This window comes from Salvelinus fontinalis, chromosome 39 (assembly GCF_029448725.1).
Source record: "Salvelinus fontinalis isolate EN_2023a chromosome 39, ASM2944872v1, whole genome shotgun sequence".
NCBI lineage: Eukaryota > Metazoa > Chordata > Actinopteri > Salmoniformes > Salmonidae > Salvelinus > Salvelinus fontinalis.
The window spans coordinates 9100657-9123602 of NC_074703.1; the positions used below are offsets into that span (position 1 = coordinate 9100657).

The following is a 22946-nucleotide window of genomic DNA, read 5'->3' on the forward strand; positions in this document are numbered from 1 at the left end:
TTGTTATGGCTGTGTATTTGAAAATACTCAAATACACAGAAACAAGTATTTAAATAACAAACACTTCAATACACATGTATTTGAATCCAGGTATGCATAGATGCACTATTTCCTCATATTCAATACAAGTGTCTCTCTAACCCGTCTCTCACACCAACCCCCTTGCCACAGCGGACGGCGATCCCCACTTTGTGGTGGAGTTCCCCCTCAGTAAACTGACTGTGTGTTTCAACATCAACGGAGAGCCAGGACACATTCTCAGAATGGTATCTGACCACAAGCACTCTGGTAAGACTGTCCTCTCAAGAGATTCTGACTTTATGTTAGATGTTCGGTTATGTGTTTTCATATGATTCATGTGGTCTATTTGTGTGTGCGATCGTGCGTGTGTACGTCTAGGTGTGACAGTAAACGGTAAGCTGATAGGTGCCCCGGCGCCAGCGGGCAGCCACAAACAGCAGAGGACATACTTCAGCACTATTACCATCGTGGTGAACCAACCCAAACGTTCCTACATCGAGGTCACCCCCAAGAAGGTCATCCTGGACGGACAGGACCGCCTGGTCCTGTCCTGCGACACCACAGTCTCCGTGGAGAGCGGCGGGCTTGCGGTGACGATAGTGGGGAAGTCCAACGTGACCGTAACCATTGGAGGAACCATTAGTTTCGTCATACTGGTGCATCAGTACAAGAACCCTGCTCCCTATCAGAGAAACCACCTGGGATTTTATATCTCCAACAGCAAAGGGCTGTCACATGACTGTCATGGACTACTGGGTAGGTATCAGAAACTACTAGTTTGAGGTAGGATTTGGGGGAAGGGGGCTTGAGCCGAAATGGAATTATGCCCTAGTGAGGATTACCATTGGTTTGCCTATAGCTCTGTTGTTCTGTTCTATTCTGAACCTCTGTGATTCTACTTCCAGGTCAGTTCCTGTATGAGGAAGTGGGACTCGCAGAGCTTTCTGGCAATGCTACAGCAACAGGAGACCATAGCACGTCTTCACGGTCACCCATCCTGAAGGTCAAAGGGCGTTCAGTGCCGGTGGTCCAGAAGACCCGGCGTATCTACAGCGGACGTCAGAGCGTGGACTGCTGGTTCGCCAGGAACAACGCAGCCAAGCTGATCGACGGACAGTATGAGGACTATGTGGTGTCACACCTGTTCGACACGGGCGATTGGCCCCACGGAAGTAACGGAGCCTGAGACAGGAGCCAATAAGGAGCCAGCAATGTACATGTCCCGCCCACACTGGAACAATAACCCAGGTACAGCTATAGTAGCCAACAGGCTCTTTTCATACCCTCTGACACTAAACTTCTAAATCAGCTTTCTTTTTGCCCCACATACTCACACTCCAAACACTACTCTACTACCCATAGAGTTAGATAGAGGATTCATCTTTGTAACTGTGCCATATGGCGTCTGTGACATCATGGGCAGTGTCATTGAGGTTATCTCCATTTTAAAGTAGTCAATTTTCTTCTTCACAATTGGCTGATCCCTCCTGCTGACCTAGTAAGACATGACTCCAACTGGGTCACCAGGAGAGATCAGCTAATGAAGTTGGAAGTCCCACCCAGTTGACTACATTAAAATGGTTGAAGCCCTCAATAGCACAGCCCATGCTAATACGGCCTTTTGGCCACTAGAGGCCTCTATCATTCTCTATGCTACTACCCCAGCCACCCATCCCCCTCCAACCATGTCTTTCAACCCACTTCGTGTTGCCTACTTCCTGTTGTTCTTCAGTTTTTTCCTCAGGTGCACCTGCTCTGAATAACCAACCATCAATATATTTTTTTACTATTTTTAATATAAATGTAATAAGGACATTGCTTGACTTGCATCATTTTATACTGATATTTTGTACTTGTAAATATAACCTTTATTGAACCGGATGAACTTTTTGTGTGTAAAGGAAGTAAAACAAAAAAACAAGATTCATTGGTAAAGATCAACTTTTTTCTGAACAGCTCTAGATTGTTATTATGTTTCAAGTGTTCTCACAAAGCAAACAGCTCTATGAAAGTAACTAACAGTTAACACAAACATTTAGTATAAAGTATGTGCTATATGTGGCCGAAGCAGGAATCACACCCAAAACTAGTACTGTGCTCCATCCTACTGAGTCAATCCCATCAAGGGCTTTAAAGACAATGTCCTCATGTTTACAGGGCTCACATTCTCAGTAAACGCTGCTCAATCGGAAATTGCGTTTAACGGCCGCATTGTCTACAACTCGTATTAGGACTGAATCCAGGCCTTGGTCATTGCAGGAAGGCAGGCTCTTTACATGCTAGGTTTAGGTGCTAACTGGGAAAGCAAACAGGTGAACCCGGTCAAGCTCATGTGGCGACACTGCTTAGGATCACACCTGGTCACACCAGACACACCCCTAACTAACCCTCTCCTCTACATGTCCCAATGACTAGCTCCCTCTCTAACCACCCCCCTAACCATCCCCCTCATCCCTCCTATCATCAGTTTGGGGTCACAGAGGTGTACTACTCCACGTCCCGCTCAGGTGTCTGTCATCGAGCTCAGGGGCCACCGGGCTGACCTAAGCTACCAAAGGAATTTAACACCTGTTTAAAAAAAAAATTTTTTTACAATTTGACTTTAATTTAAATTATGATAATACAAAAAGAGTGACAACAGTTAAGACGAAAGACAAAGACATTTTTCGCGTATCATAAATTAATCATGAATATATAGCAACATGGCACTTTCAAGTGGATATCCATTAAACATTCAAACTATTTCAGTCACAATTAAAAATTGTTTCCACAAACACATACATGATGGACTGGAGCAACGCTAAAAAAAATATATAGATCTTCTTTTTTTTTTTTTACAGTGAAAAACTAGCATAAATGCAAACAGCGTAGTGGTGCAGGTCCTCACAGTAGCTGTTGCACACATTTGAGGTCACGTGAAATGACAGGTCTCACAACCAGAATCTTTCACATCACTAAGACATTAAATGGTTCCAGGAACATAATTCAATTAATACAAAAATGGCAGTAGTGTATTTTCATGTTAGAGTTAACAGCTCAATGATTGAGGAATGTGATCTATAAGAATGAACATACAATTGTAAACTGAACACTATTTTGGTATCTTGGGTAATCTCCGAATTGACCGCGATCATTTCTGGGATACCACTTGGAAATCTCCCATTACATGTCATTACCACAGGTTTAACCCCAAGTATTATGAATACAGTAAAATATGTCAAATACACTAAAGAAATAAGAAAATACATTAGAATGTTCAAAATCACTCCATGGCACTAAGCTCTTTAGTTCATATTAGAAACATTGCAAATATTTGGATAAATCCAGATCAATCCCAAATGGACATCCATGAGGAATATAAAATGATCTGGTCCATTTTCCACATAGAATACCATTTTCCATCTTGTTAAACATCCTCTGGAGATAGTGTGAAGAACTGTTCCAGACCAGACTACTACAGTCCAACTCAGATAAAACATTTCCAACTTTAAGGTCCAACCGGCTGAGTTACAATAGTCTGACAACTGATCTGAGTGGACGTGATAGGTGAAATCCATATGATTGAAACTATCCAGCCCTTCCACTTGTTAGTGGCGAAGGAGGAAAGGACACTAGTAGTGGATTCTACAGGGCCAAAACGTATTTAATTACAGACCAGTAGATGCTGTATGTCGAGGTTTGAACAAAGCAGTTATCTGTATGATGAAAGAAGAGGAGATTGTACCGACACCTTACCGTATCAACTTCTAAAGAGTAGCGGTATGTGAAGGAGCTCAACAAACACCCTTTTCACAAAATCCCCCCGAGAGAGGACACATTTACTCTTTCATCATCACTGCGCTCTCTAATTATCTCCATTACGAGACACTTTATAGCCCCCACCAAGCTTGTTGTTTCAGTAATCAGGGACTGCAAGGGTTAAGGACCCCCCTCCCATCATAAAGCATAGTTAATATAACATTCAACATCCTCATAACAACCAAGTCATCAAAGACATCATTGGGATGTGTACAATGAAAAAAAGTAAATGCGTGTGATATGGAAGGAGCGTACATTCACACAGCCGTGCTCGTGTTTGTGTGTGGCACGGGTCAGCGTGTGTGTCAGGGTCTTGAAGAGATGGATACCAGAGCTACACCTCCACCCAGCTAGGTATTATGCCCACTACTGGGAGGCTAGAGTGGGACCCTCCTAGAACCATTGTTGAACAATCCTCCTCAGCGTCTGTGTCGACGGTCAACAGGACCTGGATATGAGGTAGAAACGCATCAGGGAACAGATACACAAACATACAGACATCGTCACACAGATACGTGAGCAGTTGTCGGCCAGGATGAGGTGATGTGTCCAGGTCTGGTGTGCTGTTATTTCCAATCCAAGGCTATAAAATTCCACTTTATTCCCAGTCTGGAATATTTAAAAAAAAAATGTATCCGTTATTTTACCAGGTAAGTTGACTGAGAACACATTCTCATTTACAGCAACGACCTGGGGAATAGTTACAGGGAAGAGGAAGGGGATGAATGAGCCAATATTGTCCAGACCCTTGCTCCACCACCTATAAATCACAACATAGCGGAATTCAATCATACGCTTTATGGAAAGGCTTTTATGGCATAATAAACCCGTATATTACAATGAGAAACTATTCAGACCCCTTGACTTCTTACACATTTTGTTACAGCCTCATTCTAAAAATTTATTAAATTTACCAAATCAATCTACACTCAATACCCCATAATGACAAAGCAAAAACAGGTCAGACATTTTTGCACATGTATAACAAATAAAAAACTGAAATACCTTACGTAAATAAGTATTCAGACCCTTTGCTATGAGACTCGAAATTGAGCTTAGGTGCATCCTGTTTCCATTGATCATCCTTGAGATGTTTCTACAACTTGATTGGAGTCCACCTGTGGTAAATTCAATTGATTGGACATGATTTGGAAAGGCACACAGCTCTGTCTAGAAAAGGTCCCACAGTTGACAGTGCATGTCAGAGCAAAAACCAAGCCATGAGGTCGAAGGAATTGCCCATAGAGCTCCCAGAGAAGATTGTGTCGAGGCACAGATCTGGGGAAGGGTACTAAAAAATGTCTGCAGCATTGAAGGTCCCCAAGAATGCAGTGGCCGCCGTCATTCTTAAATGGAAGAAGTTTGGAACCACCAAGGCTCTTCCTAGAGCTGGCCGCTTGGCCAAACTGAGCAATCGGGTGAGAAGGGCCTTGGTCAGGGAGGTGACCAAGAACCCAATGGTCACTCTGACATAGCTCCTCTGTGGAGATGGGAGAACCTTCCAGAAGGACAACCATCTCTGCAGCACTCCACCAATCAGGCCTTTATGGTAGAGTGGCCAGATGGAAACCCCTCCTCAGTAAAAAGGCACATGACAGCCCGCTTGGAGTTTGCCAAGAGGCCCCTAAAGGACTCTCAGACCATGAGAAACAAGATTCTCTGGTCTGATGAAACCAAGACTGAACTCTTTGGCCTGAATGCCAAGTGTCACATCTGGAGGAAAACGGGCACCATCCCTACGGTGAAGCATGGTGGTGGCAGCATCATGCTGTGGGGATGTTTTTCAGAGGCAGGGATTGGGAGACTAGTCAGGGTCGAGGGAAAGATGAACGGAGCAAAGTACAGAGAGATCCTTGATGAAAACCAGCTCCAGAGCGTTCAGGACTGGTGCGAAGGTTCACCTTCCAACAGGACAACGACCCTAAGCACACTGCGAAGACAACGCAGGAGTGGCAAGTCTCTGAATGCCCTTGAATGGCCCAGCCAGAGCCCAGACTTGAACCCAATGGAACATCTCTGGAGAGACCTGAAAACAGCTGTGCAGTGATGCTCCCCATCCAACCTGACAGAGCTTGAGAGGATCTGTGGAGAAATGGGAGAAACCTCCTAAATACAGGTGTGCCAAGCTTGTAGCGTCATACCCAAGAAGACTTGACGCTGTAATCACATCAAAAGGTGCTTCAAAAAAAGTACTGAGCAAAGAGTCTGAATATTTCAGTTATTTTATTTTCAATACATTTGCAAAAAATGTCAACTTCTTTGCTTTGTCATTATGGGGTATTGTGTGTAGATTGATTTTTTTAAATTCCGACATCAATTTTAGAATAAGGCTGTAATTTAACAAAATGTGGAAAAAGTCAAGCTATCTGAATACTTTTTGAATGCTGGCTACAGAGACATCTTGGATGAGATTATGGTAGTGTGTGCATGCACGCAATGCAGACATCTTGGATGAGATTATTGTAATGGAAGAAGCAGAGGCAGAAAGGGGGCTTGCCCAGCCTTCCTCTCTCACCGATATGAGGCCAATCCCAAATCAATCATCTTCATTCAGATACTTTACACTCAGACCAAGATGTCAATCGATGTTTGTCTGTGTGTTTCATCCCATAAGGAAACAGGTCGGAGATGTTAGGGCATTTAACTAGTCAGTTTGACAGCATACACCAGAAAGGCCATAACTAACAACAGCTCTAAAATAACTAAATGTTTGGCTGTTTATGATAAAAGTAAACAGCCTTCTCTGAACACCATATGGCCACAGCTGACCATGGATAAAATCATTCCCCAACACTATCCTACAGCCCATGTCGGGAACTGAAATCAAACTCATTGCACAGACTATTGACCAACCAAACTCCAACAGCACTCCCTAATCAATGCCCTCCTCTCTCCCATGGACATAGTTCTCTCCCTCTTTCTTCTCCTCCTCCACTCCGCTCTGCTTTCCATAACATCACTGAATGGAAATTAATTCCAAATGTCACTTTTATTCCTGGGATGAAGGGATGATTTGTTGCTGCTTGGCAGAGTACCAGGGACGAGGAGGGAGAGAGAGAGAGCAACACTGACAGTCTGTCATAATCATTGTGACTCCAGAGAGAGGGTGAGAAAGAGAGAGAGGACAGAGCGAGAGAGAGGAGAGTGTACAGTAACACATTGACTGCTGTGTAGGAGGTCAATTCTCTCTGATTGTCAACAGAGGCTTCCTGTGTTGAGGAGTCTCACTACTCCAATACACACTACATGATTTCCCACTCAAATGGACCAACACTATACACCCACTGGAAACAGTTAACTAATATCATAAAGACATCACTATTCACCACATACTGTTCTCTCACCAAATACAATTCTCACAATGGATCCATTGAAACAAGGTGATCACACCCTTACGGTAAACTACAATCTCAACAGATTAAGAGCAACTCTACAACATGAAACACAGAAGACACTTGACTCAACGACGTGACAACTGGCAGGAATGTTCTAGCGCCATACATCCATCACTCGTGTCTTACCAAACAAGGAATGTGTCACGCCCTGGCCTTAGTATTCTTTGTTTTCTTGATTATTTTAGTTAGGTCAGGGTGTGACATGGGGAATGTTTATGTTTTGTTAGTTTTGGGTGTTTATATGGTAAAGGGGTTATGGGGTGTAGTATATGGGTTTGTGTTGAGTGTAGATGTCTAGCGTTGTCTATGTATGTTTAGTTGTCTAGGAGAGTCTATGGTTACCTGAATGAGTTCCCAATTAGAGACAGCTGATTTCGGTTGTCTCTGATTGGGAGCCTTATTTAGGGTAGCCATAGGCTCTCATTGGTTGTGAGTAATTGTCTATGTCAGAACGTTTGTAGCCTGTGTGTGTAAGTGCACAACGTTATTTAGCTTCACGGTCGTTTGTTGTTTTTGTTCGTTTTGTTAAAGTGTTTCGTGTCGTGTTTATTTTTCGTCATCTTTTAAAATAAAAGAAGATGGCTTATTTTCCAACTGCTGCGTTTTGGTCCGTCAATCCGCCACACGATCGTGACAGAATTACTCACCATAGGACCAAGCGGCATGGAAGGCGGCAACAGGACCTAGCTACACAGGATTTCTGGAGTTGGGAGGACGAATTGGAAGGAGATGGACCTTGGGATCAACCTGGAGAATATCGCCTCCCTCGTGAAGAGCTGGAGGCAGCGAAAGCCGAGAGGAGGCGATATGAGGAGGCAGCAAGGAAGCAAGGCTGGAGACCCGTGAGTAATACCCAAAAATTTCTTGGGGAGGGGCTCATGAGGAATGTGGCGAGTCCTGATGGGAGAACTGCGTCAACTTCCCGTGCTTCCCGTGCTTCCTCTAAGAGGGAACCTGAGCCAGTCGGGCTGAGATTGGAGGGGAGCAATGGGAATGATGCAGAGACGGTTAAGGATTTATTGGGGAGGTTGGAAGAGAGTGAAATGAGGGAGCTGCTGTGTTGGTGCGTGAGGCACAAGATCCACCCGACAGAGCGTGTGCGGGATGTGAGGTTACCTGAGTCAGCTCTACATGCTCGTCCTGATGTGCGTGCTAACCGTCTGGAAAGGACAGTCCCACGAACCAGGCCTCCTGTACGCCTCCCTAGTCCTGCACCTCCTATATTAGCCCTATGTACTAACTCTCCTGTGACGGTCCCCAGCCCAGTACAACCAGTGCCTCCTCCACGCACTAGCCTTATGGTGCGTGTCTCCAGCCCTTTACCACCAGTGCCTAAATTACGCACCAAGCCTCCTGTGTGTACCCAGAGTCCTGTGCGTCCTGTTGCTGCTCCCCGCATTAGCCCTGAGATGCGTGTCCCCAGTCCGGTACCACCAGTTCCGGCCCCACGCACTAGGCCTAATGTGCGTCCCCAGGGTCCAGTATGCCCTGTTCCTGCTCCCCGCACTAGCCCTGAGATGCGTGTCCCCAGCCCGGTACCACCAGTTCCGGCACCACGCACTAGGCCTAATGTGCGCTCCCAGGGTCCAGTATGCCCTGTTCCTTCTCCCCGCACTAGCCCTGAGATGCGTGTCCCCAGCCCGGTGCCACCAGTCCCGGCACCACGCACCAGGCCTACAGTGCGCCTCAGCCGGCAGGAGTCTGCCGTCTGCACAGCGATGACTGAACTGCCCGTCTCCCCAGCGCCATCTGAGCCATCCGTCTCCCCAGCGCCATCTGAGCCATCCGTCTCCCCAGCGCCATCTGAGCCATCCGTCTCCCCAGCGCCATCTGAGCCATCCGTCTCCCATGAGCCTGCAAAGCCGCCCGTCTGCCATGAGCCTGCAAAGCCGCCCGTCTGCCATGAGCCTACTGAGCCGCCCGTCTGCCATGAGCCTACTGAGCCGCCCGTCTGCCATGAGCCTACTGAGCCGTCCGCCAGACAGGAGCCGCTAGAGCCGCCAGCCAGACAGGAGCCGCTAGAGCCGTCCGTCAGACAGGATCTGCCAGAGCCGCCAACCAGACAGGATCTGCCAGAGCCGCCAACCAGACAGGATCTGCCAGAGCCGCCAACCAGACAGGATCTGCCAGAGCCGCCAACCAGACAGGATCTGTCAGAGCCGTCAGCCAGCCATGAGCAGCCAGATCCGTCAGCTAGCCATGAGCAGCCAGATCCGTCAGCTAGCCATGAGCAGCCAGATCCGTCAGCTAGCCATGAGCAGCCAGATCCGTCAGCCAGCCATGAGCAGCCAGATCCGTCAGCCAGCCATGAGCAGCCAGATCCGTCAGCCAGCCATGAGCAGCCAGATCCGTCAGCTAGCCATGAGCAGCCAGATCCGTCAGCTAGCCATGAGCAGCCAGATCCGTCAGCTAGCCATGAGCAGCCAGATCCGTCAGCTAGCCATGAGCAGCCAGATCCGTCAGCCAGCCATGGGCCATCCCTCAGTCCGGAGCTGCAGTCCCTCAGTCCGGAGCTGCAGTCCCTCAGTCCGGAGCTGCCATTCTTCAGTCCGGAGCTGCCCCTTATCCTGGTGCTGCCCCTTATCCTGGTGCTGCCCCTTATCCTGGTGCTGCCCCTTATCCTGGTGCTGCCCCTTACCCTGGTGCTGCCCCTTACCCTGGTGCTGCCCCTTACCCTGGTACTGCCCCTTAGTCCGGAGCTGCCCCTTAGTCCGGAGCTGCCCCTTAGTCCGGAGCTGCCCCTTAGTCCAGAACTGCCCCTTAATGCAATGGGGTTAATGTGGAGAGGGGTCATTTTGAAGAAGCTAAGGAGGTGGTTAGGGACTGTGGTGAAGTGGGGACCACGACCAGAGCCGGAGCCGCCACCGTGGAGGGAAGCCCACCCAGACCCTCCCCTAGACTGTGTATGGTGCGCCCGGAGTTCGCGCCTCAAGGGGGGGGTTATGTCACGCCCTGGCCTTAGTATTCTTTGTTTTCTTGATTATTTTAGTTAGGTCAGGGTGTGACATGGGGAATGTTTATGTTTTGTTAGTTTTGGGTGTTTATATGGTAAAGGGGTTATGGGGTGTAGTATATGGGTTTGTGTTGAGTGTAGATGTCTAGCGTTGTCTATGTATGTTTAGTTGTCTAGGAGAGTCTATGGTTACCTGAATGAGTTCCCAATTAGAGACAGCTGATTTCGGTTGTCTCTGATTGGGAGCCTTATTTAGGGTAGCCATAGGCTCTCATTGGTTGTGAGTAATTGTCTATGTCAGAACGTTTGTAGCCTGTGTGTGTAAGTGCACAACGTTATTTAGCTTCACGGTCGTTTGTTGTTTTTGTTCGTTTTGTTAAAGTGTTTCGTGTCGTGTTTATTTTTCGTCATCTTTTAAAATAAAAGAAGATGGCTTATTTTCCAACTGCTGCGTTTTGGTCCGTCAATCCGCCACACGATCGTGACAGAATGTCAATAACATTGCTATGATACTCATTTTCCAGAACAACCAGGACAAAGTAAGACATTGACTCAATTCCACACAGCACAATCCAACTCGGGTAACTGACCCACAGAGAAACAACACCACAAATTGACGGGCGAAAACGGAGAGAGAAACAAAAATGGAGAGAAAGGGGGAGAGGAGGAGAAAGGGGGATTTTCCATGACTTAGTCTTTCCTTGACAGTAACTGTGGGCCAGTTGCCCTTTAGACCGACCCAGAGAGCAGTGTGTGTGTGTGGGGGGGGGGGGGGCACATAAAACAGGTGCAGACAGGCTAAATCACTGTGACAAACCTCTATCATAACTCTCGCACACACTCCGTTTCTTTTCTTTCTCAAACACACGTGTTTAGCCAGTGTCCCATGGGGATGTGGAGTGTTACGGGGATGTTTGGTGGGAAAGTCTCACACCCATGGGCTTTAATGTTGTATCATCAAATGGTGTTCTTTCATGATCCCACAGAGCAGTAGCACTCAGAGATCTGCAGTTCCCTCTTATGGTTAACTGTAGGGCTGACCCCAATTATTTGACTGGTTGATTGGTCAACTAAGATATTTTAGTCGAGCAGTAGCAAATATACACTACATGACCAAAAGGATGTGGACACCTGCTAGTCAAACATCTCATTTCAAAAACGCGGCCATTATTATGGAGTTGGTCCCCCCTTTGCTGCTGGGAAGACTTTCCACTAGATGTTGGAACATTGTTGCGGGGACTTGCTTCCATTCAGTCACAAGAACATTAGTGAGGTCGGGCACTGACGTTGGGCGATTAGGCCTAGCTCGCAGTCTGCCTTCCAATTCATCCCAAAGGTGTTCGAAGTAGTTGAGGCAAGGGCTCTGTGCAGGTCAGTCAAGTTCTTCCACACCGATCTCGAAAAACCATTTCTGTATGGACCTCGCTTTGTGCACGGGGGCATTGTCATGGTGAAACAGGAAAGTGCATTCCCCAAACTGTTGGCACAAAGTTGGAAGCACAGAATCATCTAGAATATCATTGTATGCTGTAGCATTAAGATTTCCTTTCACTAGAACTAAGGGGCCCAGCCAGAACCATGAAAAACAGCCCCAGACCATTATTCCTCCTCTACCAAACTTTACATTTGACACTATGCATTGGGGCAGGTAGCTATCTCCTTGCATCCGCCAAACCCAGATTCATCCATCGGACTAAAAGATGGAATCCAATGGCAGCGAGCTTTACACCACTGCAGCCGACGCTTGGCATTGCGCAACGTGATCTCAGGCTTGTGTGCGGCTGCTCTGCCATGGAAACCCATTTCATGAAGCTCCCGATGAACAGTTCTTGTGCTGACATTGCTTCCAAAGGCTGTTTGGAACTTGGTAGTGATTGTTGCAACAGAGGACAGACGACTTTTACGTGCTATGCGCTTCTGCACTCGGCGGTCCCGTTCTGTGAGCTTGGGTGGCCTACCACTTTGCGGCTGAGCTGTTGTGGAAACGTCTAGGAGCAACTTTACAATAACAGCACTTACAGTTGACCGGGGCAGCTCTAGCAGGGCATAAATTTTACAAATTGACTTGTTGGAAAGTTGGCATCCTATGACGGCGCCACGTTGAAAGTCACTGAGCTTTACGCTATGGGCCATTCTCCTGCCAATGTTTGTCTATGGAGATTGCATGGCTGTGTGCTCGATTTTATACAACGGTCAGCAACAGGTGTGGCTGAAATAGCCAAATCCACTAATTTGAAGGGGTGTCCACATACTTTTGTATATGTTTTTTTTAATGGCACACGAGACACCTCTCATTTGCACCCATTTCAGTGAACTAATCCATTGCGGAGGCCGAGACTAATCCATTGTGGAGGCCGCGGGGGTGGCACAGTCAAAGAAGAAGAGGAGTGTGGCTGCACAATGCACATCTCTCTCCAGAATGGGCTCCCTCCCGCCAATTTGTGTACATTCATTGTTTCATAACTTCATTGTGTGAATTGTTTGCATTTGACTGTTAGTGTATATCAATTCCTCATTACATACGTTTATCACCAGTAGTACATTTACAGTTAATTCCTATCATTTCTAATCTACAAAGTTTGGTTGGTTACGGTAATGTCTTTTAATGCATTAAATATATTATTTCAGACTTTTACCGTTCTCATTGTTGGAGTGGACACGTTGTTTGCAGAGGGCATAACCTAGGCTACACTTGAGAGAAACAAGGTTTGGTTTATTTTATTCCATTTATGAGTTTTGTTAATTTAGTCTTTGTCTTTTGCTTGGAGCGCTCCTGTCGATGTTGAGTAATGACACGCACCTGATTATGCATTGAAGTAGACCTATAGGCTACCTGGCCTGCGTGCAAATGTAGGCATATAAATGTGCCCATTTGGGGATCTGATAGTATTTCTGATCGGCTTAATGCACGATCACTAATGAGCTGTAGAGCTTCTCAAAGTGATGTTTTCACCTCAAACAGCCAGCAAACAAAGTAGGTTTTTACATCCAGTGAAAATGACAATTCCTCAATGTATTTAAAAAAAATCTTTCCAGCTCTCTCCCTTTCAATAACCACTCAGCGTGAAAGAGAAAAATGTCATGCTCTGATCCAGTGGAAACATAAAATAGGCCAAACTGATTACTCCTTATCCCTTACGCAAATAGCCTACAGCTGTGTTTGTCCCGAGCTCACTAGCATGGACAACTTTGAGGGCCCAAGATATTTTATACAATGTTGCAAGGAGTTTCAAGCCAGACCCAAGTAAATAGTTGATACGTTTCAACGTTCGCTGCAGACAGGCCATGGTTAGCTAAATGTGGTTTATAGGATATTTATTTTTAATCAGGACATTTTCTACCTACAGGCAGCAATGTTTTTATTTGCTGGCTTTATAGGCAATTTTTATATAGTTGGAAATGGCAATATAAAGTCACTTTTTAGGTTTGTATCATTTTCATTTAGATAGAATTCTGATTAACCACATGACAATGATTTTGAGGTACGAATATGTTTTTATAAATGAAACTGTTCCACAAAAAAATTGCATTTGAAAACTATAACTGACACGAAGACCAGTAGAAAATGGTAAGATAAATGGTCATTCCACATAAGAAATGTTGGCGACTCCTTGTGTAGCCTATTACCAGCAACTTCAGGAGAGTAACGGCAGAATCTGGAAAAACCATTAGGAGCGGGAGGAGGTGAAGTTTTTCTTCTGGTTATCTTGATCTCTGGCTCCCTCTTCAGTCATTTGTGCCTTATTTCATCAAACGGTGAGCTTAAAGCATCAGACTCAATGCATATAGTTGATTTTATTAAAACACATAGGGTGTTTCTATATATATACACTGCTCAAAAAAATAAAGGGAACACTTAAACAACACAATGTAACTCCAAGTCAATCACACTTCTGTGAAATCAAACTGTCCACTTAGGAAGCAACACTGATTGACAATAAATTTCACATACTGTTGTGCAAATGGAATAGACAAAAGGTGGAAATTATAGGCAATTAGCAAGACACCCCCCAAAACAGGAGTGATTCTGCAGGTGGTGACCACAGACCACTTCTCAGTTCCTATGCTTCCTGGCTGATGTTTTGGTCACTTTTGAATGCTGGCGGTGCTCTCACTCTAGTGGTAACATGAGACGGAGTCTACAACCCACACAAGTGGCTCAGGTAGTGCAGTTCATCCAGGATGGCACATCAATGCGAACTGTGGCAAAAAGGTTTGCTGTGTCTGTCAGCGTAGTGTCCAGAGCATGGAGGCGCTACCAGGAGACAGGCCAGTACATCAGGAGACGTGGAGGAGGCCGTAGGAGGGCAACAACCCAGCAGCAGGACCGCTACCTCCGCCTTAGTGCAAGGAGGTGCACTGCCAGAGCCCTGCAAAATGACCTCCAGCAGGCCACAAATGTGCATGTGTCTGCTCAAACGGTCAGAAACAGACTCCATGAGGGTGGTATGAGGGCCCGACGTCCACAGGTGGGGGTTGTGCTTACAGCCCAACACCGTGCAGGACGTTTGGCATTTGCCAGAGAACACCAAGATTGGCAAATTCGCCACTGGCGCCCTGTGCTCTTCACAGATGAAAGCAGGTTCACACTGAGCACATGAGCACATGTGACAGACGTGACAGAGTCTGGAGACGCCGTGGAGAACGTTCTGCTGCCTGCAACATCCTCCAGCATGACCGCTTTGGCGATGGGTTAGTCATGGTGTGGGGTGGCATTTCTTTGTGGGGCCGCACAGCCCTCCATGTGCTCGCCAGAGGTAGCCTGACTGCCATTAGGTACCGAGATGAGATCCTCAGACCCCTTGTGAGACCATATGCTGACACATGCACATTTGTGGCCTGCCTCCATTTTCCAGCCAAGGAGAAGGCTCACAAAAGTCAGAAATAGCGATTAAATGAATCACTAACCTTTGATGATCTTCATCAGATGGCACTCACAGGGCTTCATGTTACACAATAAATGTGTGTTTTGTTCGATAAAGTTAATCTTTATGTCCAAAAATCTAATTTTAAATTGGTGTGTTATGTTCAGAAATGCATTGTCTCAAACAAACATCCGGTGAAAGTGCAGAGAGCTACATCAAATTACAGAAATACTCATCATAAACTTTGATAAAAGATACAAGTGTTAAACACGAATAAAGATAAACTTCTCCTTAATACAACTGGTGTGTCAGATTTCAAAAAGGCTTTACGGAGAAAGCACACTTTGCGATTATGTTAGGTCAGCGCCTAGCCACAGAAAACCATACAGCCATTTTCTAACCAAGGAAAGGTGTCACAAAAGTCAGAAAAAGCATTAAAATGAATCATCTCCCTTTGATGATCTTCATCTGGTGGCACTCCCAGGTCTCCATGTTAGTCAATAAATGTTTGTTTTGTTCGATAATGTCCCTCTTTATGACCAAAAACCTCCTTTTTGTTCGCGCGTTTAGTCCAGTAATCCGAATACATAAAGTCCAAACGAAAACTTTTTAAAAAGTACAATAAAAGTTCATAGAAACATGTCAAACGATTTTTAAAATCAATCCTCAGGTTGTTTTTGTCATAAATAATATTTCAACTGGACAAAAGCTTCGTGAATAGAAAAGGAGAAACAAGAAAGGCACATTCCCGATCACGCGCAGGACTCATGGCTGGAAATTTCCACTGTCCTCTCATTGAAAGTGCTGTACCTCCCTAATTTTTCAGAGTAAAAGCCTGAAACAATGCTTAAAGACTGGCCACATGTAGAGGAAGCCATAGATATTGTAAACTGGGTCCTAAGTCTTTGTATGGTGGATAGGCTTTCAATAGAAAAACAGCCTTTCAAAATAATAGTACTTCCCTGGTTGGATTTTCCTCAGGTTTTCACCTGCCCTATCAGTCCTGTCATACTCACAAACATTATTTTAACAGTTTTTGAAACTTTAGAGTATTTTCTATCCAAATCTACTAATTATATGCAAATCCTAGCTTCTGGGCCTGAGTAGCAGGCAGTTTAATTTGGGAAAGCTTGTCTTCCAAAATTCCAAATGCTGCCCCCTACCCTAGTGAAGTTAACGGACTCTCACCTGTGACTCGTCGCCAGTAACCCACGGCGCCGTGGAGTCGACCTTGGTCGAGGGGTCACAGGAGTCGTCCAGGCTCTTGTACTTGTACTTCCTCATCATCAGACTGTCTACCACCCAGAACATTATGGACTAGAGGGTCACACAGAGAACAAACTCAGTCAGTACAACTGGTGCAGTGGTGGACGCAGAATGGCCATGTAATGTACAATCAGTGTAGCCTAGTAAGCCTACATACTGCGAACTTCATGCACGTTTTCTATCCAAAAATACAAGCTTTATGCACTGTCTGGGATACTAAAAATCCAAATACCTTCACAGATCTTCATTGTAAAGGGTTTAAACACTGTTTCCCATGCTTGTTCAATGAACCATAAACAATTAATGAACATGCACCTGTAGAACGGCTGTTAAGACACTAACAGCTTACAGACGGGAGGCAATTAAGGGTACAGTTATGAAAACTTAGGACACTAAAGAGGCCTTTCTACTGACTCTGAAAAACACCAAAAGAAAGATGCCCAGGGTCCCTGCTCATCTGCGTGAACATGCCTTAGGCACACTGCAAGGAGGCATGAGGACTGCAGATGTAGCCAGGGCAATGAATTGCAAAGTCCGTATTGTGAAACGCCTAAGACAGCGCTACAGGGAGACAGCTGATCGTCCTCGCAGTGGCAGACCACGTGTAACAACACCTGCACAGGATCAGAACATCCGAACATCACCCCTGCGGGACAGGTACAGATTGGCAACAACAACTGCCCGAGTTACACCAGGAACACACAATCCCTCCATCAGTGCTCAGACTGTCCGCAATAGGCTGAGAGATGCTGGATTGAGGGCTTGTAGGCCTGTTGTAAGGCAGGTCCTCACCAGACATCACCGGCAACAACGTTGCCTATAGGCACAAACCCTCCGCCACTAGACCAGACAGAACTGGCAAAAAGTGCACTTCACTGACGAGTCGCGGTTTTGTCTCACCAGGGGTGATTGTCGGATTCACGTTTATCGTCGAAGGAATGAGAGTTACACCGAGGCCTGTACTCTGGAGAGGGATCGATTTGGAGGTGGAGGGTCCGTCATGGTCTGGGGCAGTGTGTCACAGCATCATCGGACTGAGCTTGTTGTCATTGCAGGCAATCTCAACACTGTGCATTGTAGGGAAGACATCCTCCTACCTCATGTGGTACCCTTCCTGCAGGCTCATCCTGACATGACCCTCCAGCATGACAATGCAACCAGCCATACTGCTCGTTCTGTGCGGGATTTCCTGCAAGACAGGAATGTAAGTGTTCTGCCATGGCCAGCGAAGTGCCCGGATCTCAATCCCATTGAGCACGTCTGGGACCTGTTGGATCAGAGGGTGAGGGCTAGGGCCATTCCCCCCAGAAATGTCCGGGAACTTGCAGGTGACTTGGTGGAAGAGTGGGGTAACATCTCACAGCAAGAACTGGCAAATCTGGTGCAGTCCATGAGGAGGAGATGCACTGCAGTACTTAATGCAGCTGGTGGCCACACCAGATACTGACTGTTACTTTTGATTTTGACCCCCCCCCCCCCCCCCCCCCCCCCCCCCCCCCAGGGACACATTATTCCATTTCCGTTAGTCACATGTCTGTGGAACCTGTTCAGTTTATGTATCAGTTGTTGAATCTTATGTTTGTACAAATATTTACACATGTTACGTTTGCTGAAAATAAACAGTTGACAGTGAGAGGACATTTCTTTTTTTGCTGAGTTTACATATACCACAGGAGGTTGGTGGTACCTTAATTGGGGAGGACGGCTCATAGTAATGGCTGGAATGGAATGAATAGAACAGTATCAGACTCAAACATATGGTTCCATTTACTCCATTCCAGCCATTATTATGAGCCATCCTCCCCCCAGCAGCCTCCTCTGACATATACACAACATTATGCAGAGTGTTATTGCAGGCTGGTTGAGACTCACGTTGACAATGACGGGCACGATGAGCATGACCAACACAAGGTCCACCTGAGGGTTAGGAATGTAGTCCAGCAACACAGACTGCAGCTGGAACAGCAGCGCGCAGAGAAACACACTTTCAATTAGTGCAGGGCAAAACAACATACATGTTGCACAAAAGACTGTCATCCAATGACATTTAGATCGTCAATATTTTTCACTATAATAGAACGAGCATCTCTTTGGCTCTCTACTGTGGAACATGTGTGAGATTGGAGCTAATGTGATTATTCTGTGGTATTCACCATGTCAGAGAGACCCCCCCCCCCCCCCTCCCGCCTTCCTCACTGAGAAAAAGCTCCAGTGTCCCAAAGAAATATGTGTACTGGAAAAAACTAAAACGACCCTCTTCAAGAGAGGAGCAGTGAGCAGAGCAACAACAACCCTAAAACACAAAGAAGGTTTGAGCAGGAGATCCACAGCCTCAAACAAATAACTAACCAAACAAACTGTCTAAAGACCCTAGTCCCAGGGGCCGGATGATATTCATTTGGTTGAAGGTCAATGTTCCCATTCTGTTCAAAGGACAACTCTTTCTCTTTGTTCTCTCCAAAACCTTTCATCCTCCCTTTGTTTTTCAGCCTTGACTTTCTGTTGACTTTAAATTGTCACCAGAGATTTCAAACGCAGAACCGAGAAGAAAGAACATGATTGACACTTCCGCTCTCTCCCTCGAGTGGGTAGAGTCTCTCAGTTCTCTCAGGATCTGGGTTAGCCCATGTCCCTGGAGCAGGTGGTTGTGGGTACTGTGGGCCTACTCACGTTGGTCCATCCAGGAATGAGCAGGACCAAGCTGACTACACTCTTCTCCAGGACCATGATGAGAAGGTAGACACCACACTGACCGAGCCATGCTGCAGCCTGGGGAGGGTCACCTGGTCAGACGGAACAGACCATTACTTAATGACCACACGGTGATCACACTGAAACCACATACACTGACCAACGGACTCAGATCGTCACCTAGGGAAGATCAGCCATAGAGAGGACGACACCAGACTGCCACAACCACACTTTGACACCATAGAGGCATTCATACACACAAACAAGCACCCACAAACTCAGTGTGCTGGTCTAAACACTATTTGCATCTCTCGGTCATCTCAGTGTACACAGACAGGAACATGTGTGTCATTAACAAACACTCTACACCTGGGAACACAGCAGAGAGAAACAGACAAGAGAGAGACAGACGAGAGACACAGACAGCGAGACAGAGAGAGGAGTGAGACAAAGGCGAGAAAGGTATAAGAGACAAACTGCATGTTGTTGTTGTTCAGCTCTTTAAGAGGGACAGAGTGGATTTACAACTAAATGTTTTACTATTTGTTTCGTTTTCAGGACCAATAGTTATGACAGAGGGACAGTATTTGTAGCAGGCTTTTGGTGAAAAGATCCCCACACAGAGAGAGCGTGATACAGATCGGATGGAATCTAAAGCCCACGAAAACATTTGGCCCGTTGTCATGCCACAGCTGCATTTACAATCTGGTGGATCATAATAATCAATGGAAAAAACAACATGAAACAGAACCAAGCGCAGATACAATAGAAAATGACTTTGTTGAATACAGTAGATTAACAGACTGACATTTGAAATCTTATTTTGGTTATTTTTCCCCCCATTAAGACTTATGGACAGAGTGAGTGCAACAATTGGCTAAAACTTAATCCCACAAGTCATCATCGCCCATCGGAGGATGTTTTTCATGCAATATTCTCATGAGCCTACAGCGGCCTCCAGTGGTGAAAGGAAGAAGTGTCAACCTTCCTGAAATAATCAGAAAATGAACTGGCACAACCCTCTCCAACGCACAGAACAGTAGTAGTCTGTACTTTGGTCAACCTCCAAACATTTGACACAGCGTAAACAGATGTCTAGGAGACTGACCGTATTCTCCAAAGGTGAGCAGTGTGAACTGCTTGTACTCCACGATCCTGGAGACAACCTTGACCCCCGCCCAGATGACCAGCATGCCTAGCGTGGCATCGAGCAAGAAGTTGATAAGATACCTGTGGAAACCCACCAGGAAGTGAGTCAGTGATTTGACATGGGGCAGCAGGTAGCCTAGCGGTTAGAGTGTTGGGCCAGTAACCGAAAGGTCAGTGGTTCGAATACACGAGCCGACAAGGTGCAAAATCTGTCAATGTGTCCTTGAGCAAGGGACTTATCACCTAATTTGCACTAGGGCTACCATACTACTATGGTTGACCATGTAAAACAACACATTTCACTGCATCTGTCTGCTGTATGTCACAATAGAACATCTTATGTATTTATCATAATGATTGGTTGAGGTTGGATTGGAAGGTGGTTTCTGCAAACCTGTCCAATCACAGCTATGGACTCACAGGGAACAGGGGTCCATTTCTGTGAGGTTGGAGAGGAACACATTGGCGAAGTGGATGAAGAGAGCGCCAATGGCCTGCTTGGACATGTCGTAAAACCTGTAGAGATGGGGTGAAATGTAGGATGGTCATCACCATGGTGACTTGTAATAGCCAAATATATAAGTCAAGCAACAAAGATTAACATCTCTAAATCTAATAGAATCTATGATCCTCAGCCATGTGATCAACCGATGGTCTCCTGTTCTTCCCTGGGGGTTTGATACAGACTCTGATAAGAAATAGAATTTTAAAAACACCGGTCTCTTACCAGATCCTCCATGGTCTTCGGATCCCTACGGGCTCACGGAACCTCTTCACTATAGAGAGAGATGGAGAGACGCAGTGAGTGGGTGAGTGAGACAGCCATAGAAGAGTGAAAAATCCTATCTTTGTGTGTGTGTACATGTCCTCTGTGGGTCCAGGAGAGATGGATAAAGAATGGCACAGTCAGAACCACATGCTCCCTCAGACCACCCATCCCCATCAGGACACTGGTAGCTCAGGGCTACGTGTCTAACAGGAACCCACTGTTCCTCTCTCCCCATCTAACACAAGGTCTGAGTGTGTGACTGTTCACATACCAATCATCATGTTGTGGCTGCAGTTTGACTCATTATCACCCAAAAACTCTCTGAAGGTTAGAATGCAAAGCCAGAATTGGTGCCTGGCATAAAATGATAGCAACTGTATCCAAGAACTCTGGCGCGCAAAAGGTGGGGCCAGTGGTCTGTCAATGGGAGGAAGTCACCAAAATAGCAAAGAGGAAGAGGACTCCAAACAAAGAGGGACGCATCTTGGCAAGCGGAGGAGAGGCATTGAGATGGACAGGGTAGCTCTGCAGTGCATACCAGTGCAGCGCTTGTCTGAGTAAACCCTTGATTTTCAGCAGTATATTAACAGACTTGGGTACTCTGGCTGACGCAGTACTTCACACACACACACACACACACACACACACACACACACACACACATCTTCTTACTAATAAGTAACTGTGAGGTCAAAGCTATTTGATCCTCCACTCACCTTTAGAGTCTGACCCCTTTCTTTCATAAATCCCTCTGTTGTAAAGTACATGCCTACAAAAAGTCATCTCACTGTAGATAGAGATATAGACAGAGCCTATTCTCTGATATTCAAAAAGGCATGTATGTATTCTGTAGGATTTTATGACCTCCCTCTCAAAGTAGTTTGCTCCATCATAGACCATAAACCTTCACCCCTGTCTTGAAGAGGCATTTCAATAATCAGAATAATACAAATGAAATGGGTTTTTAGATCGTTTACCAGTAGTTTATCGTTTAGGGATAGTTTATTAATATACAATAGTCTAATAGTTATAGGATACATTCGAGATCGTTTACATTTGTGTTGATGGGCCACGGTTGACATATGGCTACGCGTGGCGCTGAATATTTAAAACTTAGCACATAAAAGGATATGGGAAACATTCTTATAATAGACTATTTAAATGGAATTATAATATAATGATATATGTATTATCAGCCTTATAAAGTGCAACAGCAGCCTATCGGATAGAAACGTCAAATAGCATAAACAAACAAACTGCCACGTGCTCACAGATGGAGAGCAGCTCTGCAGTGGATACCAGAGCGGTGCTTGGCTGAGTAGACCCTTGATTTTCCCTTTAAAAGTGATGTCTAAGTATTTTATTTTAAACATGATCTGCCATTTCGAAACAATAGGTTATCCTATACAATTATACTGCTCAGCCCTTGAAACATTGTTACGTTCTCTTCTGAAAGATACTCACCCATCAATGTACTGAAGGCAACTATGGCCAGCAACCCTTGAATCAAGACTCCGAATCTGTTTGTCAAAGCCCCGTTATCGCATCCCTGAGGGTTCGCCTTCGTAATGTCTGACATGTTCGAAATCTCAAAAACTGCATTATTAAACAGTCTTTTGACCATAAAAACACCATTGTATCGGTAAATGTCCATGTCGAATACTTTAAAATCACCCGAGGCAGACAAAGGACAGGGGGCACTTCCCCTGTTTGCGAGGAGAAATCTAGGAGCCTTCCAATCTCAAGAAAAACAAGACGAATTTGCCATGCTGTCACTGCTCAATGTCTCTCTCGCGAAGTTAATACGAAAGTATTTTGCGGGGGGGGAAAAGTCACCGAAAAACTAAAGTTAGGAACAGGGTTAAATGTTCTACTCCGTATCAACCGCAAAATGCGGGATTCTGACGTCACCTCCTGCTGTTGAATTCCTTGGATCTCTGCGAGCGCAGGCGGTCTTTGTTCCTTTTGTTAATTGCGGTCACGCGCCCCTGTCTCCGCAGTAAGGGGCCATCCAATGTCCCAAGCGCCATTTGAAATGC

The 22946-nt window shown here is 45.8% G+C and overlaps 2 protein-coding genes across 5 annotated transcripts in view; one reads left to right on the forward strand and one right to left on the reverse strand.

Annotated features, from left to right (window-relative positions):
• itih5 (inter-alpha-trypsin inhibitor heavy chain 5) overlaps positions 1-1944 on the forward strand; it is a 20413-nt gene extending 18469 nt beyond the window's left edge. For all 3 annotated transcript variants that reach the window (XM_055905197.1, XM_055905194.1, XM_055905196.1), the window contains exons 12-14: positions 172-288; positions 400-777; positions 927-1944. In XM_055905197.1, the coding sequence (XP_055761172.1) occupies positions 172-288; positions 400-777; positions 927-1207 (776 nt within the window). In that variant the 3' untranslated portion in view covers positions 1208-1944. The remainder of the gene's footprint in view (positions 1-171; positions 289-399; positions 778-926) is intronic.
• The window catches only part of LOC129838307 (store-operated calcium entry regulator STIMATE-like), a 26771-nt gene extending 3825 nt beyond the window's left edge, over positions 1-22946 (reverse strand). The window contains exons 1-8 of one of the 2 annotated variants that reach the window (XM_055905211.1): positions 22372-22944; positions 20866-20914; positions 20559-20654; positions 20098-20219; positions 18969-19081; positions 18171-18254; positions 16221-16349; positions 1997-4267 (exon numbers count right to left, since the gene is read on the reverse strand). In XM_055905211.1, coding sequence (XP_055761186.1) covers positions 4154-4267; positions 16221-16349; positions 18171-18254; positions 18969-19081; positions 20098-20219; positions 20559-20654; positions 20866-20914; positions 22372-22561 — 897 coding nt within the window. In that variant the 5' untranslated portion in view covers positions 22562-22944 and the 3' untranslated portion in view covers positions 1997-4153. Of the gene's footprint in view, positions 1-1996; positions 4268-16220; positions 16350-18170; positions 18255-18968; positions 19082-20097; positions 20220-20558; positions 20655-20865; positions 20915-22371 lie in introns of those variants that run through there. The other variant, XM_055905212.1, reaches the window with a different exon arrangement.